The 16,804-nt window shown below is 45.2% G+C and overlaps 1 protein-coding gene across 1 annotated transcript in view; it reads right to left on the bottom strand.

Moving 5' to 3' along the window:
- pitpnc1a (phosphatidylinositol transfer protein cytoplasmic 1a) overlaps window positions 1-16,190 on the bottom strand; it is a 38,684-nt gene extending 22,494 nt beyond the window's left edge. Inside the window, exons 1-3 of the mRNA XM_055912469.1 lie at window positions 16,063-16,190; window positions 7,294-7,382; window positions 4,405-4,436 (exon numbers count right to left, since the gene is read on the bottom strand). Coding sequence (XP_055768444.1) covers window positions 4,405-4,436; window positions 7,294-7,382; window positions 16,063-16,190 — 249 coding nt within the window. The remainder of the gene's footprint in view (window positions 1-4,404; window positions 4,437-7,293; window positions 7,383-16,062) is intronic.
- Between the last annotated feature and the right edge of the window lie 614 nt (window positions 16,191-16,804).

Raw genomic sequence — 16,804 nt, 5'->3', positions numbered from 1 at the left:
TGGCTAGTCAACTATCACTCATACCTTCCTCCACATCCCCCCATGGCTAATCAACTATCACTCATACCTTCCTCCACATCCCCCCATGGCTAGTCAACTGTCACTCATACTTTCTTCCACATCCCCCCATGGCTAGTCAACTATCACTCATACCTTCCTCCCCGTCCCCCCATGGCTAGTCAACTATCACTCATACCTTCCTCCCCGTCCCCCCATGGCTAGTCAACTATCACTCATACCTTCCTCCACATCCCCCCATGGCTAGTCAACTGTCACTCATACCTTCCTCCACATCCCCCCATGGCTAGTCAACTATCACTCATACCTTCCTCCACATCCCCCCCATGGCTAGTCAACTATCACTCATACCTTCCTCCCCGTCCCCCCATGGTTAGTCAACTATCACTCATACCTTCCTCCACATCCCCCCATGGCTAGTCAACTGTCACTCATACCTTCCTCCACATCCCCCCATGGTTAGTCAACTATCACTCATACCTTCCTCCACATCCCCCCATGGCTAGTCAACTATCACTCATACCTTCCTCCACATCCCCCCATGGCTAGTCAACTGTCACTCATACTTTCCTCCACATCCCCCCATGGCTAGTCAACTATCACTCATACTTTCCTCCACATCCCCCCATGGTTAGTCAACTATCACTCATACCTTCCTCCACATGCCCCGATGGCTAGTCAACTATCACTCGTACCTTCCTCCCCGTCCCCCCATGGCTAGTCAACTATCACTCATACCTTCCTCCCCGTCCCCCCATGGCTAGTCAACTATCACCAATACCTTTCTCCCCGTCCCCCCATGGCTAGTCAACTATCCCTCATACCTTCCTCCCTGTCCCCCCATGGCTAGTCAACTATCACTCATACCTTCCTCCACATCCCCCCATGGCTAGTCAACTATCACTCATACCTTCCTCCCCGTCCCCCCATGGCTAGTCAACTATCACTCATACCTTCCTCCACATCCCCCCATGGCTAGTCAACTATCACTCATGCCTTCCTCCACATCCCCCCATGGCTAGTCAACTATCACTCATATCTTCCTCCCCATCCCCCCATGGCTAGTCAACTATCACTCATACCTTCCTCCACATCCCCCCATGGCTAGTCAACTATCACTCATACCTTCCTCCCTGTCCCCCCATGGCTAGTCAACTATCACTCATACCTTCCTCCACGTCCCCCCATGGCTAGTCAACTATCACTCATACCTTCCTCCACATCCCCCCATGGCTAGTCAACTATCACTCATACTTTCCTCCACGTCCCCCCATGGCTAGTCAACTATCACTCATACCTTCCTCCACATCCCCCCATGGCTAGTCAACTATCACTCATACTTTCCTCCACATCCCCCCATGGCTAGTCAACTATCACTCATACTTTCCTCCACATCCCCCCATGGCTAGTCAACTATCACTCATATCTTCCTCCCCATCCCCCCATGGCTAGTCAACTATCACTCATACCTTCCTCCACATCCCCCCATGGCTAGTCAACTATCACTCATACCTTCCTCCCTGTCCCCCCATGGCTAGTCAACTATCACTCATACCTTCCTACACATCCCCTCATGGCTAGTCAACTATCACTCATACCTTCCTCCACATCCCCCCATGGCTAGTCAACTATCACCAATACCTTTCTCCCCGTCCCCCCATGGCTAGTCAACTATCACTCATACCTTCCTCCACGTCCCCCCCATGGCTAGTCAACTATCACTCATACCTTCCTCCACATCCCCCCATGGCTAGTCAACTGTCACTCATACTTTCCTCCACATCCCCCCATGGCTAGTCAACTATCACTCATACTTTCCTCCACATCCCCCCATGGTTAGTCAACTATCACTCATACCTTCCTCCACATGCCCCGATGGCTAGTCAACTATCACTCGTACCTTCCTCCCCGTCCCCCCATGGCTAGTCAACTATCACTCATATCTTCCTCCCCATCCCCCCATGGCTAGTCAACTATCACTCATACCTTCCTCCACATCCCCCCATGGCTAGTCAACTATCACTCATACCTTCCTCCCTGTCCCCCCATGGCTAGTCAACTATCACTCATACCTTCCTACACATCCCCTCATGGCTAGTCAACTATCACTCATACCTTCCTCCACATCCCCCCATGGTTAGTCAACTATCACCAATACCTTTCTCCCCGTCCCCCCATGGCTAGTCAACTATCACTCATACCTTCCTCCACATCCCCCCATGGCTAGTCAACTATCACTCATACCTTCATCCACATCCCCCCATGGCTAGTCAACTATCACTCATACCTTCCTCCACATCCCCCCATGGCTAGTCAACTACCACTCATACCTTCCTCCCCGTCCCCCCATGGCTAGTCAACTATTACTCATACCTTCCTCCACATCACCTCATGGCTAGTCAACTATCACTCATAACTTCCTCCACATCACCTCATGGCTAGTCAACTATCACTCATATCTTCCCCCCCATCACCTCATGGCTAGTCAACTATCACTCATAACTTCCTCCACATCACCTCATGGCTAGTCAACTATCACTCATACCTTCCTCCACATCCCCCCATGGCTAGTCAACTATCACTCATACCTTCCTCCCCGTCCCCCCATGGCTAGTCAACTATAATTATACCTTCCTCCACATCCCCCCATGGCTAGTCAACTATCACTCATACCTTCCTCCACATCCCCCCATGGCTAGTCAACTATCACTCATACCTTCCTCCACATCCCCCCATGGCTAGTCAACTATCACTCATACCTTCCTCCACATCCCCCCATGGCTAGTCAACTATCACTCATACCTTCCTCCACATCCCCCCATGGCTAGTCAACTATCACTCATAACTTCCTCCACATCACCTCATGGCTAGTCAACTACCACTCATACCTTCCTCCCCGTCCCCCCTTGTCTAGTCAATCATCAATCACACTGCCCTCACCATAGGCTTTGATTAGATGAACTCTTTAACACTGCAATTACAATGATGCTCAATAGATCTCCAGTTCCATAACGGTATGAGTGAGTGTGTTTCTGTATGTGTATGTGTTCATATGTCCCTTTAGAATAGAGAGAATGGGAAGGAATGAATAGGTCCACAGTGCAGCAGCATGGGTGGGGCCGAGGCTATAGGCTTGCTGCAGGAGGTTGTGTGTGTGTGTGTGTGTGTGTGCTTTTCTAGAGAGAGGGTGTGTCCTTATCTTCATCTGAACCAACATTATCTTCAGCACATCCATCCCTTTTGTTTCTTTAAATAACATCCCCTGTCCTACAAAACTACACAGCAGGAGACGTCTTCAATCCCTCTACTTCAACAGAGCTGTTTGGTATACTACACCCAATCTACTGACACAATATTACACATCCAAGAACCCCATGTTGAACATATTCACTGTAGTCAACTCCTGTTAACCAGCACGTGTTCCATCTTTTCCATTCATTTAGCCTCATTAAAGTGCACGCTCACGCACACACACACACACACACACACACACACACACACACACACACACACACACACACACACACACACACACACACACACACACACACACACACACACACACACACACACACACACACACACACACACACACACACACACACCAGGTTCAGTGCATTGTGTAACCGAGCAGCTCTCCTTTAATAATTTCAGTAAAAGCCCATACATGAATGAGGTTGTGTCCCAAATACCATCCTATTCCCTATGTAGAGCCTATAGGACTTTGGTTAAAACTAGTGCAGTATATAGGGGAAAGGGTGCCATTTAGGACGCAGCCTGAGGTAGTAGAAAACAAATCCTCAATGGCTAAATATAGAACCAGAACAATAGATGAAGCTGTCTGTAAAACTCATTGAAATATTATAGGCTAATTAAATAATATTGCATATTGAAGTCCCTTTAATGACATTCAAAGCCTAATCAAATTGAGCGTGTTGCTTTACATAAGAGTCTAAGCTATTAAGTGAACATATGGAATAGTTTTAAGATGGTCATACCAAGGATCATTTAGCTATTAGATTTGGAATTCAAGGACTCACACAGCATTGCCATGACATTGTATTGCTGCTCTGTACATCTCTGGGGGAACCATTCACTGATTCAAAACAGAGATGGAATTCCACAGGAATAAAAGGTTTCATACTCTTCTGTCTGTCATCAGAGCACACACTCACCTAACCCCTGACTTCTGGAAGACTGCTCTGCATGACTTCTACTAGTTTTTTATTTAACTAGACAAGTCAGTTCAGAACAAATTCTGTAATGAGGAGTGTGTGTGTGTGTGTGTGTGTGTGTGTGTGTGTGTGTGTGTGTGTGTGTGTGTGTGTGTGTGTGTGCGCGCGTGCACGTGCGTGCGTGCGTAAGGAACATCAGTGGGATACTCACAGTGTACTCTGCATCACAGCAGGAGAAGAATCCAGGACCAGAGAGAGATGGAGAGAGACAAAGAGGGGAGGGAGTTTAACGAGAGGAGAGAAAGAGAGAGAGAGGGAGGGAGAGTGAAAGACGAGAGGGAGTTAAACAAGAGGAGAGAGGGGGCGAGAGAAAGAGAGCGAAAAGGGGAGGGAATTAAACAAGAGGAGAGAGAGAAAAAGGGGAGGGAGTTAAACAAGAGGAGAGAGGGAGAAAAAGAAAAAAAGAAAGAGGAGATAAACAAGAGAAGAGAGGGGGAGAGAACATTATGTGTTAAGAGGACACCTGAGAAGGACAACAAGGAGCAGCAGGAGCTTGTTTTCTTTTATAGCTCTCTAATAATATGACCCTCTCATCATGTCCTCCTCCATCACTCACTCCATCCCTCCCAACAAGCTATTGGGATTCTTCTCTCTGAGGAAGGGAATAGTGTGTGTGTTCGTGTGTGTGTGTGTAGTAGGGGGATGAAGCTGGGGAATACGTTGGGTCTGAACAGATAGAGAAGGTTGAGAACAGATAGAGCTCTTAGTCAGTCCAGTCCAAAATAGCCAACCAGGACAAACAGTCCCTGTGCAGAGTACAGTACAGTCCATCACCTAGCTATACACCATTATCACAATGTCTATCAGAGTACAGTACAGTCCATCACCTAGCTATACACCATTATCACAATGTCTATCAGAGTACAGTACAGTCCATCACCTAGCTATACACCATTATCACAATGTCTATCAGAGTACAGTACAGTCCATCACCTAGCTATACACCATTATCACAATGTCTATCAGAGTACAGTACAGTCCATCACCTAGCTATACACCATTATCACAATGTCTATCAGAGTACAGTACAGTCTATCACCTAGCTATACACCATTATCACAATGTCTATCAGAGTACAGTACAGTCCATGGTTTGAATCCAAGAGCCGGCAAGGTGGAAAAATGTGCCGTTCATCCCTTGAACGAGGCAGTTAACCCCCAACAACAATTGCTCACGGGGCTGAAGACGAGGATGTGGATTAAGGCAGCCCCCGCACCTCTCTGATTCAGAGGGATTAAATGTGGAAGACACACTTGGGTTGAATGCATTCAGTTGTACAACTGACCAGGTATCCCCTTTCCTCCTTTCCGTTATCAGACACACTGACACAGGAGTGGTTACCTGTGATAGTGTAGGTAGTAGTGTAGAGGTGTTACAGTGTAATGGTCCTAGGAGTGGTTACCTGTGATGGTGTAGGTAGTAGTGTAGAGGTGTTACAGTGTAATGGTCCTAGGAGTGGTTACCTGTGATGGTGTAGGTAGTAGTGTAGAGGTTTTACAGTGTAATGGTCCTAGGAGTGGTTACATGTGATGGTGTAGGTAGTAGTGTAGAGGTGTTACAGTGTAATGGTCCTAGGAGTGGTTACCTGTGATGGTGTAGGTAGTAGTGTAGAGGTGTTACAGTGTAATGGTCCTAGTAGGTTACCTGTGATGGTGTAGGTAGTAGTGTAGAGGTGTTACAGTGTAATGGTCCTAGTAGGTTACCTGTGATAGTGTAGGTAGTAGTGTAGAGGTGTTACAGTGTAATGGACCTAGGAGTGGTTACCTGTGATGGTGTAGGTAGTAGTGTAGAGGTGTTACAGTGTAATGGACCTAGGAGTGGTTACCTGTGATGGTGTAGGTAGTAGTGTAGAGGTGTTACAGTGTAATGGTCCTAGGAGTGGTTACCTGTGATGGTGTAGGTAGTAGTGTAGAGGTGTTACAGTGTAATGGTCCTAGGAGTGGTTACCTGTGATGGTGTAGGTAGTAGTGTAGAGGTTTTACAGTGTAATGGTCCTAGGAGTGGTTACATGTGATGGTGTAGGTAGTAGTGTAGAGGTGTTACAGTGTAATGGTCCTAGGAGTGGTTACCTGTGATGGTGTAGGTAGTAGTGTAGAGGTTTTACAGTGTAATGGTCCTAGGAGTGGTTACATGTGATGGTGCAGGTAGTAGTGTAGAGGTGTTACAGTGTAATGGTCCTAGGAGTGGTTACCTGTGATGGTGTAGGTAGTAGTGTAGAGGTGTTACATTGTAATGGTCCTAGGAGTGGTTACCTGTGATGGTGTAGGTAGTAGTGTAGAGGTGTTACAGTGCAATGGTCCTAGTAGGTTACCTGTGATAGTGTAGGTAGTAGTGTAGAGGTGTTACAGTGTAATGGTCCTAGGAGTGGTTACCTGTGATGGTGTAGGTAGTAGTGTAGAGGTTTTACAGTGTAATGGTCCTAGTAGGTTACCTGTGATGGTGTAGGTAGTAGTGTAGAGGTGTTACAGTGTAATGGTCCTAGGAGTGGTTACCTGTGATGGTGTAGGTAGTAGTGTAGAGGTGTTACAGTGTAATGGTCCTAGGAGTGGTTACCTGTGATGGTGTAGGTAGTAGTGTAGAGGTGTTACAGGGTAATGGTCCTAGGAGTGGTTACCTGTGATGGTGTAGGTAGTAGTGTAGAGGTGTTACAGTGCAATGGTCCTAGTAGGTTACCTGTGATAGTGTAGGTAGTAGTGTAGAGGTGTTACAGTGTAATGGTCCTAGGAGTGGTTACCTGTGATGGTGTAGGTAGTAGTGTAGAGGTTTTACAGTGTAATGGTCCTAGTAGGTTACCTGTGATGGTGTAGGTAGTAGTGTAGAGGTGTTACAGTGTAATGGTCCTAGGAGTGGTTACCTGTGATGGTGTAGGTAGTAGTGTAGAGGTGTTACAGTGTAATGGTCCTAGGAGTGGTTACCTGTGATGGTGTAGGTAGTAGTGTAGAGGTGTTACAGGGTAATGGTCCTAGGAGTGGTTACCTGTGATGGTGTAGGTAGTAGTGTAGAGGTGTTACAGAGTGATGATGGACCTAGGAGTGGTTACCTGTGATGGTGTAGGGGTAGTAGTTCCAGGCCTTCTCTGTCACATAGAAGATTTTAGGGACCACCGCCCTGGCCCAGCTAGGGAGCTTACTGAAAGAGAGAAGACAAGTGAGCTGAATGAAATAAGGGAGAAGTGGAGTGAAGAAAAGAGAGAAGCAAGGGAACGAGGGATGAGAAGAGACAAGAAGAGGGGAGAAGTAGAGGTAAGGTGGAGCACAGCGAGAGATAGAGAACAGCATCAAACGGAAACGAGAGAAGACATGACATCCATCTGAATCATGGACCTGAACCCTTCCACCCCTTGCTATCCCTTCCTCACTGTTAGACCCTATGCAGTATCTGGCGCCAGCTGTGAGGAGCTGAAAATGGAGACTGCTGGGTGGCCATTGCGGATCAAAATTCTGTAGATTATGGTGATTTTACTGGGCAACCTGCAACAAAAGGGAGAGGACGGAGCACAGAGAACACAGCCAGGGGTTCTCTCATTCAGAACTACCTCTGTGACCATCATGGTCTGGATGGTCTGACCTTGTAGCCAGTCAGGGAGAACCCATTCAAGAATGTCCTATCTAAACCTAACCAGAGAACCAGAGCTGGAAGGATGAGCAGGAAAGATGTCTGCTGCCGTGATGCTGAGGTGGATGCAAAATGATAAGTTAAAACTGTTAAACACCAGGAGAGAGGAGAAGAATCCTATGAGAACAAATTACATTGAGAATGATATTTTGAGCCCTGGGTGGAGGCATAAACTTTATTAGAGGCATAAAGTATATTTTATCCCAATTGCATCCGGACACTACATTTGTGTGGATGAATCGAAGCAGAAAGCCCGCAACAGCAAAAGCCAACAGGTACAGCCCAAACGGCTGTGTATGAGAGACACAGACTATAAATATTGTGGGTGTCACGGGTGGGTTTACTGCAGTCAATATCATACATTGGAGAAGTGCAGACTGCAGCACCAGGCCAGCCATAAAGTTGCAAATAGCTCTGTCAACAGAAGGTGGGCGGCTGCCATTTTAAACAGCCAAATGCCACTGGGGGAGGATTCTCACTCAAAATGCTAAATATACTGAGTAATGTTGGAGCACGACCCTCCCTCAGCCTTGTTGATTAGATGGCTGAATCACATGAGGTTGGGGGCACCTTAATTGTGGAGGACGGGCTGGTGGAACGGTATCAAATACATAAAACACATTGTTTCCATGCGCTCCGTTACGACCATTATTACGGGCCGTCCTCCCTTCAGCAGCCTCCTGTGGGATGAATATTGTGTTCCTGTTGGTCCCAGTCTACAGATCCTCCAGTCGTTAATCTCGTGTCAGTTCCACAGAGGACTGACATGCTGTGTTCATTGCACTCTCACTGACGGACCTTTAAATAGCAAAGTATAGAGGACCACTTTTATGTCCTCACCCTCCCTTTCTGCACACACACACTCTCACACGCACGTACTTGTCTGGCTGTGGTAACAGGTGGTCTGTGGGTGGGAAGGCAGGTACAGCATCCCAACGTGACTGTTCAAATGATCCACCACTTACACTACGCTGATCTCCTCTCCCATCAGAGCTCACACAGGCAGCTTACCAGTCGTACTTCTGTCTGAAAACCTACACTCATCTCTGTCTTTTCCACTTCTTTCTCTTTCTGCCTCACCTGGCATTCTAAAATCTAAACCCTACACTCAAATCTCCACAGGGAAGTGAATGGTAACAATGTGTGCTAAATTAGAACTAAGGTTTTGAAATTACGTTTAAAAACTTGAGTTTCAGAAGTGGGCATACCTGTGAACTGGGACCCTGTACCACCCATAGATACCATACATTAATGGTGTCACCCATAGATACCATACATTACTGGTACCACCCATATATACCATACATTAATGGTGTCACCCATAGATACCATACATTACTGGTACCACCCATAGATACCATACATTACTGGTACCACCTATAGATACCATACATTAATGGTGTCACCCATAGATACCATACATTACTGGTACCACCCATAGATACCATTCATTACTGGTACCACCCATAGATACCATACATTACTGGTACCACCCATAGATACCATACATTACTGGCGCCACCCATAGATACCATACATTACTGGTGCCACCAATAGATACCATACATTACTGGTGCCACCCATAGATACCATACATTACTGGTGCCACCCAAAGATACCATATATTACTGGCACCACCCATAGACACCATACATTACTGGTGCCACCCATAGATACCATACATTACTGGTACCACCCATAGATACCATACATTACTGGTGCCACCCATAGATACCATACATTAATGGTGCCACCCATAGATACCATACATTACTGGTGCCACCCATAGACCCCATACATGAATGGTACCACCCATAGACCCCATACATGAATGGTACCACCCATAGACCCCATACATGAATGGTACCACCCATAGATACCATACATTACTGGTACCACCCATAGATAACATAAATTATTGGTATCTCCCACAGATACCATACATTACTGGTACCACCCATAGATACCATACATTACTGGTACCACCCATAGATACCACACATTACCGGTACCACCCATAGATACCATACATTACTGGTACCACCCATAGATGCCACACATTACTGGTACCACCCATAGATACCATACATTACTGGTACCACCCATAGATACCATACATTACTGGTACCACCCATAGATACCATACATTACTGTTACCACCCATAGATACCATACATTACTGGTACCACCCATAGATACCATACATTACTGGCGCCACCCATAGATACCATACATTACTGGTGCCACCCATAGATACCATACATTACTAGTACCACCCATAGATACCATACATTACTGGTGCCACCCATAGATACCATACATTACTGGTACCACCCATAGATACCATGCATTACTGGTACCACCCATAGATACCATACATTACTGGTACCACCCATAGATACCATACATTACTGGTACCACCCATAGATACCATACATTACTGGTACCACCCATAGATACCATACATTACCGGTACCACCCATAGATACCATACATTACTGGTACCACCCATAGATACCATACATTACTGTTACCACCCATAGATACCATACATTACTGGTACCACCCATAGATACCATACATTACTGGCGCCACCCATAGATACCATACATTACTGGTGCCACCCATAGATACCATACATTACTGGTACCACCCATAGATACCATACATTACTGGTGCCACCCATAGATACCATACATTACTGGTACCACCCATAGATACCATACATTACTGGTACCACCCATAGATACCATGCATTACTGGTACCACCCATAGATACCATACATTACTGGTACCACCCATAGATACCATACATTACCGGTACCACCCATAGATACCATACATTACTGGTACCACCCATAGATACCATACATTACTGTTACCACCCATAGATACCATACATTACTGGTACCACCCATAGATACCATACATTACTGGCGCCACCCATAGATACCATACATTACTGGTGCCACCCATAGATACCATACATTACTGGTACCACCCATAGATACCATACATTACTGGTACCACCCATAGATACCATACATTACTGGTGCCACCCATAGATACCATACATTACTGGTACCACCCATAGATACCATACATTACTGGTACCACCCATAGATACCATACATTACTAGTACCACCCATAGATACCATACATTACTAGTACCACCCATAGATACCATACATTACTGGTGCCACCCATAGATACCATACATTACTGGTACCACCCATAGATACCATACATTACTGGTACCACCCATAGATACCATACATTACTGGTACCACCCATTACCATGACCTGCGGCCCAAATGTCACTATATTCCCTATGGTCAAAAGTAGTGGACATTTTGCCATAGGGAATATTGCATTATAAAGGGATTAGGGTGCCATTTAAGATGTCGCCCATCTCTGACCCGGTTTGTACCTATCTGACCCACTGGAAACCAATCAGAGTGCCTCCTCGCGTCCCAGACACCTAATGAAGTCAATGAATGGGAGATAGATAACACTCCATAGGGACCAGACACCTAATGAAGTCAATGAATGGGAGATAGATAACGCTCCATAGGGACCAGACACCTAATGAAGTCAGTGAATGGGAGATAGACAACACTCCATAGGGACCAGACACCTAATGAAGTCAGTGAATGGGAGATAGATAACGCTCCATAGGGACCAGACACCTAATGAAGTCAGTGAATGGGAGATAGATAACGCTCCATAGGGACCAGACACCTAATGAAGTCAGTGAATGGGAGATAGATAACGCTCCATAGGGACCAGACCCATGGAATCAATAGAGAGCAGTTCCTTCCGCCAGGCAGGCAGGTCTGCTGTGATCAGAATGAAACAGTCCGGAACACAGTTAGACCTGATGGATTTCCCAGAGCAGCACACTGCAAGACCAGGGCCGTGCCTTTCTGTGACTGTCCGACAACGCTGTCCACTTAGTGCATGAAGAACCCCTTGGGTTGTGACAGTTGCCTGGCTGGTGGAGGATTTGGCTAAATTTGGATCTGGGAGGCTGTTTCCATTGGCGACCGCATCTTGACCATGTCCCAAACTGGAATGAACCCACTCTGCTAAACTGTGTTCCTGGTCACATCTCTGATGATGAGTCAGTGACTCAGTTGATTGCCTCTGATCTGTCAGTATTACAGACAGACAGACAGACAGACAGACAGACAGACAGACAGACAGACAGACAGACAGACAGACAGACAGACAGACAGACAGACAGACAGACAGACAGACAGAGAGACAGACAGGTATGTGTGTTTGAGATAAAGAGAGAAAGAACAAAACATTTTAAAAAGAAAGAAATAGGGAGAAATAGTGAGGGAGAGACAAAGACAGAGAACGAGAGACGGAGGTATACAGTATGCATGTTTGAGTATGAAAGAACAAGCGGGCTTGCTTGTGCATGCAGTGTGTATGTTATCATGTGTCTCTGTGTGGGAAAGTGTGTGACTGATTGGGTCAAATCCAGGGCCAACTCACAGAAAAGGCATTAGTGAAGCAGAACGTGTATTTCAGACTCACCAGTGCGTTTAACAGCAAATTCAATTGTGATCTAAATCTACATAATGGAGAATCAAATATTCAATTTCATACAGTAATCATGTTCAACAGAGTGTGGAGATGGACTAACAGAGAAAATGGGATTGAAATGACACATGCAATCAAATAGATTGCTCTCCTATGGCTAGAACCTGTGAGACCTATAATGTCTTAAAATCTTTATGTCCTCGTATGAGTGTTTTATGGAACCTCCATGTCCATACTGTGTACAGCATACCACTGACCTCAGTGCTGGTGTTCTATTCTATAATATTCTATTAACTTCTGTTCTGTTCTATTCCATTCTGTTTTTATTCTATTCTATTACATTCCAATCTGGTCCCTTGTGGCTCAGTTGGTAGAACATGGTGCTTGCAACGCCAGGGTTGTGGGTTTGATTCCCACAGGGGACCAGTATGAATCAAAAGTATGAAAATGTATGTACTCACTACTTACTGTAAGTCACTCTGGATTAGAGTGTCTGCTAAATGACTGTTATTCTGTTAAAAAAAGATTTCTCCATTCTATTAAATTCCATTCTATTCCAATCTATTCCATTCCGTTCTGTTTTATTCCATTCTATTTTGATCTATTCCCTTCTATTCTGTTCCATTCTATACTATTCCATTTCATAATGTTCTATTATTTTCCATTCTATTATGTTCCATTCTATTCTATTAAGTGACCCATAATGACAGGAGGATATCACAATACTATTTAAGTTCCTCGGCATACACATCACGGACAAACTGAAATGGTCCACCCACACAGTCAGTGTGGTGAAGAATGCGCAACAGCGCCTCTTCAACCTCAGGAGGCTAAAGAAATGTGGCTTGTTATCTAAAACCCTCACAAACTTTTACAGATGCACAATTGAGAGCATCCTGTTGGGCTGTATCACCGCCTAGTACGGCAACTGCCCTGCCCACAACCGTAAGGCTCTCCAGAGGGTGGTGTGGTCTGCACAACGCATCACCGGGGGCAAACTACCTGCCCTCCAGGACACCTACAGCACCCGATGTCACAGGAAGGCCAAAAAGAGGGCAACAACCACCCGAGCCACTGCCTTTTCACCCCGCTAGCATCCAGAAGGCATGGTCAGTACAGGTGCATCAAAGGTGGGACCGAGAGACTGAAAAACTGCTTCTATCTCAAGGCCATCAGACTGTTAAACAGCCATCACTAACACAGAGAGGCTGCTGCCTACATACAGACTCGCAAAATCATGGGCCACTTTAATAAATGGATCACAAGTCACTTTAATAATGTTTACATATCTTACATTACTCATCTTATATGTATATACTGTATTTTATACCATCTAATGCACCTTGCCTATGCCGCTCTGTCATCGATCATCCATATATTTATATGTACATATTCTTATTCCATCCCTTTAGATGTGTGTGTATTAGGTAGTTGTTGTGGAATTGTTAGATTACTTAGATATTACTGCACTGTCGGAACTAGAAGCACGAGCATTTCGCTACACTCGCAATAACATCTGCTAACCATGTGACCAATAAAGTTTGATTTGATTTGATTTAGATTATAAAATGGCTGGGCCTGAGTAAAAGTGACTGGGCCAACATTTTCCAGTAAAAATACAGCAAAAATAACTGAACATTTTTGCAATCACATTGCATCATTTAACACATGATAAATGTGACCAAGAAACACCACAAAATGTCCTTGTCAAACAAGCCCTTTTTAGGCCTATTGCCAAGAACAGATGTAAGATCTTAACTTGAGCATGTTTGCTACAGCATGGAAATAATTCTGCAGCAACAGGACATGTGAAGTGTTATGTGGAATATGATTACATTTACATTTTTGTAGGGGTAGATACATATTTTGTAAAGGAAAATCAAGTCTGAAATTTCAATGTGTAAACTACACACTTCAGAAGCCTTTTTAAACCTCCAATACACTACACGTTTTACATTTACTGCATTTCTACTAAGATCCTACATCTGTAGCCAGCGCAGCTACACAAGTTACAACCTCTTACAGCAACACTGCTGACAAAACTGTCCAACTCAGACAGTAAACATAATGAAATACACAACATCATAGGCGTGTGAGTTTCATGTTTGGTGTAGCAGTTCAGTAGAGGAAAATTTTTAAGGAGCATTGGGGTGGGGGTGGGAAGCCTTTTATAAACACATTTCAGCCAATTCTACGATACTCCTTATCAGAATCTTTAATATGATACTACAAACATGACAAGGTAGGCCTAGGATACTCTGCTGACACTGACAAACTGAGATCAATGAAAATGACCTTGTCTTGAATGCAACCCTCTAATCTCGGCCTATGAGAAGAGGAGACACATATTGTACAACATGACATCCTTCTAGCCTGGAGGAGAAAAGTATTGTCCTAAACTTTCCAGTGGCACTGACTCACCCAATGAAGACAGTGAATATGGCACTCCCCAAGGATATGTCTGGCACTCCCCAAGGATATGTCTGGCACTCCCCAAGGATATGTCTGGCACTCCCCAAGGATATGTCTGGCACTCCCCAAGGATATGTCTGGCACTCCCCAAGGATATGTCTGGCACTCCCCAAGGATATGTCTGGCACTCCCCAAGGATATGTCTGGCACTCCCCAAGGATATGTCTGGCACTCCCCACGGATATGTCTGGCACTCCCCACGGATATGTCTGGCACTCCCCACGGATATGTCTGGCACTCCCCAAGGATATGTCAGACGCTCTCCGCTAGTGCCAAGAGATTAGTCCTGCTGTGGCTTACTAATGGGAATAAACTACACAACACCTTATGCTTAAATCACTTGAAAGGATTTTTCAGAGTATACAGTATGTGACTTTTGTGTTGACTGTATCTTCTGTGGGCCAGAATTCAATCTTGCAGGACCATGGCTTTGTGACGTCTGGTTTGCTTAATATGAGGAATTTGATGTATAGCATTTCATTTTATTTTTTACTTTTACTGAAGTATGACAATTGAGTACTTTCCCCACCACTGTACACATAAATCCAGATACTTTAAGACTTTTACTCAACTAGTATTTTACTGGGAAACATTCACTTTTACTTAAGTTGTTTAAGTCGGTTTCTATTAAAGTAACTTTACATATATTTTTTGTGTGTACTTTTTACCCTTTTTCTCCACAATTTCGTGATATCCTACTGGTAGTTACAGTCTTGTCCCATCACTGCAACTACCAACTCGGAAGAGGTGAAAGTTGAGAGCCATGCGTCCACCAAAACACAACCCTACCAAGCCGCACTGCTTCTTGACACACCGCTCGCTTAACCCGGAAGCCAGCCTCACCAATGTGTAGGAGGTACAACTGGCAAACGTGTAAGCGTGCATTTGCCCAGCCCGCCACAGGAGTCGCTAGAGCGCGATGGGACAAGAATATCCTGGCAGGCCAAACCCTCCCCTAACACGGACGATGCTGGGCTAATAGTGCGCTGCCTCATGGGTCTCCCGGTCTTGGCCAGCTGTGACACAGCCTGGATCTGTAGTGGCGCCTCAAGCACCGCAGTGCAGTGCTTTAGACCGCTACGCCACTCGGGAAACCGGTAACTTTATTTTCACTCAAGTATGACAATTGAGTACTTTTTCCAACACAGTTGGTAAGTACACACTTACTTGTTGAGGTAGACGCGTTTTTCTGTGAACTGTCCCTGTCCATGTGTGGGGTCCTCGTAGGGTTCGTTCTGCACCACCTCCACTCCTTCTCCACGCTCACTCTGCTCATGGCTGTGCTTGCTGATCATATACAGCTGGCCAATCCTGTACTGGAAGACAGACAGACAGACAGACAGACAGACAGACAGACAGACAGACAGACAGACAGATAGACAGACAGACAGACAGACAGACAGACAGACAGAGAACAGACAGACAGAGAGACAGACAAACAGAACGTGGTTTTAGATCCACCATTCTAATGTTAGCTGTACAACACATTGGACTGTTTCCAAACATTGCAGGAACGTTCATTGTTTGCAGGAATACATGGAGTAAGACGACAGCTTTAGCATGAGGCCATATAAAGATCATTAATAAGTTAAGATTAGTTGAGTATAATTAGGAATTTTATTGAGTGAAAATCTAAGTCTGTTGAAGAATGCTGGTAAAATAAAACCACTAGTAAATCTCCCATTTAATGTTAGGCATCAGAACAAGAACTTCATGACCATCATTAAACATATCGGCCCAGATCAGGTCCCAAGATCATAAATACCAGAGTTACAACAACCATGGCATATTCACACCTGGCAACCGTCTCCATAACAACCAAACACATGATTTAAAAGAGTCATCCACACCATAACAACAGACATGTCCATATTAGCCCCACCCCCGAGCTAGCTCTAAACAACAGAAC

This window comes from Salvelinus fontinalis, unplaced genomic scaffold (assembly GCF_029448725.1).
Source record: "Salvelinus fontinalis isolate EN_2023a unplaced genomic scaffold, ASM2944872v1 scaffold_0173, whole genome shotgun sequence".
NCBI lineage: Eukaryota > Metazoa > Chordata > Actinopteri > Salmoniformes > Salmonidae > Salvelinus > Salvelinus fontinalis.
This window is presented reverse-complemented; position numbering and strand designations above follow the sequence as displayed.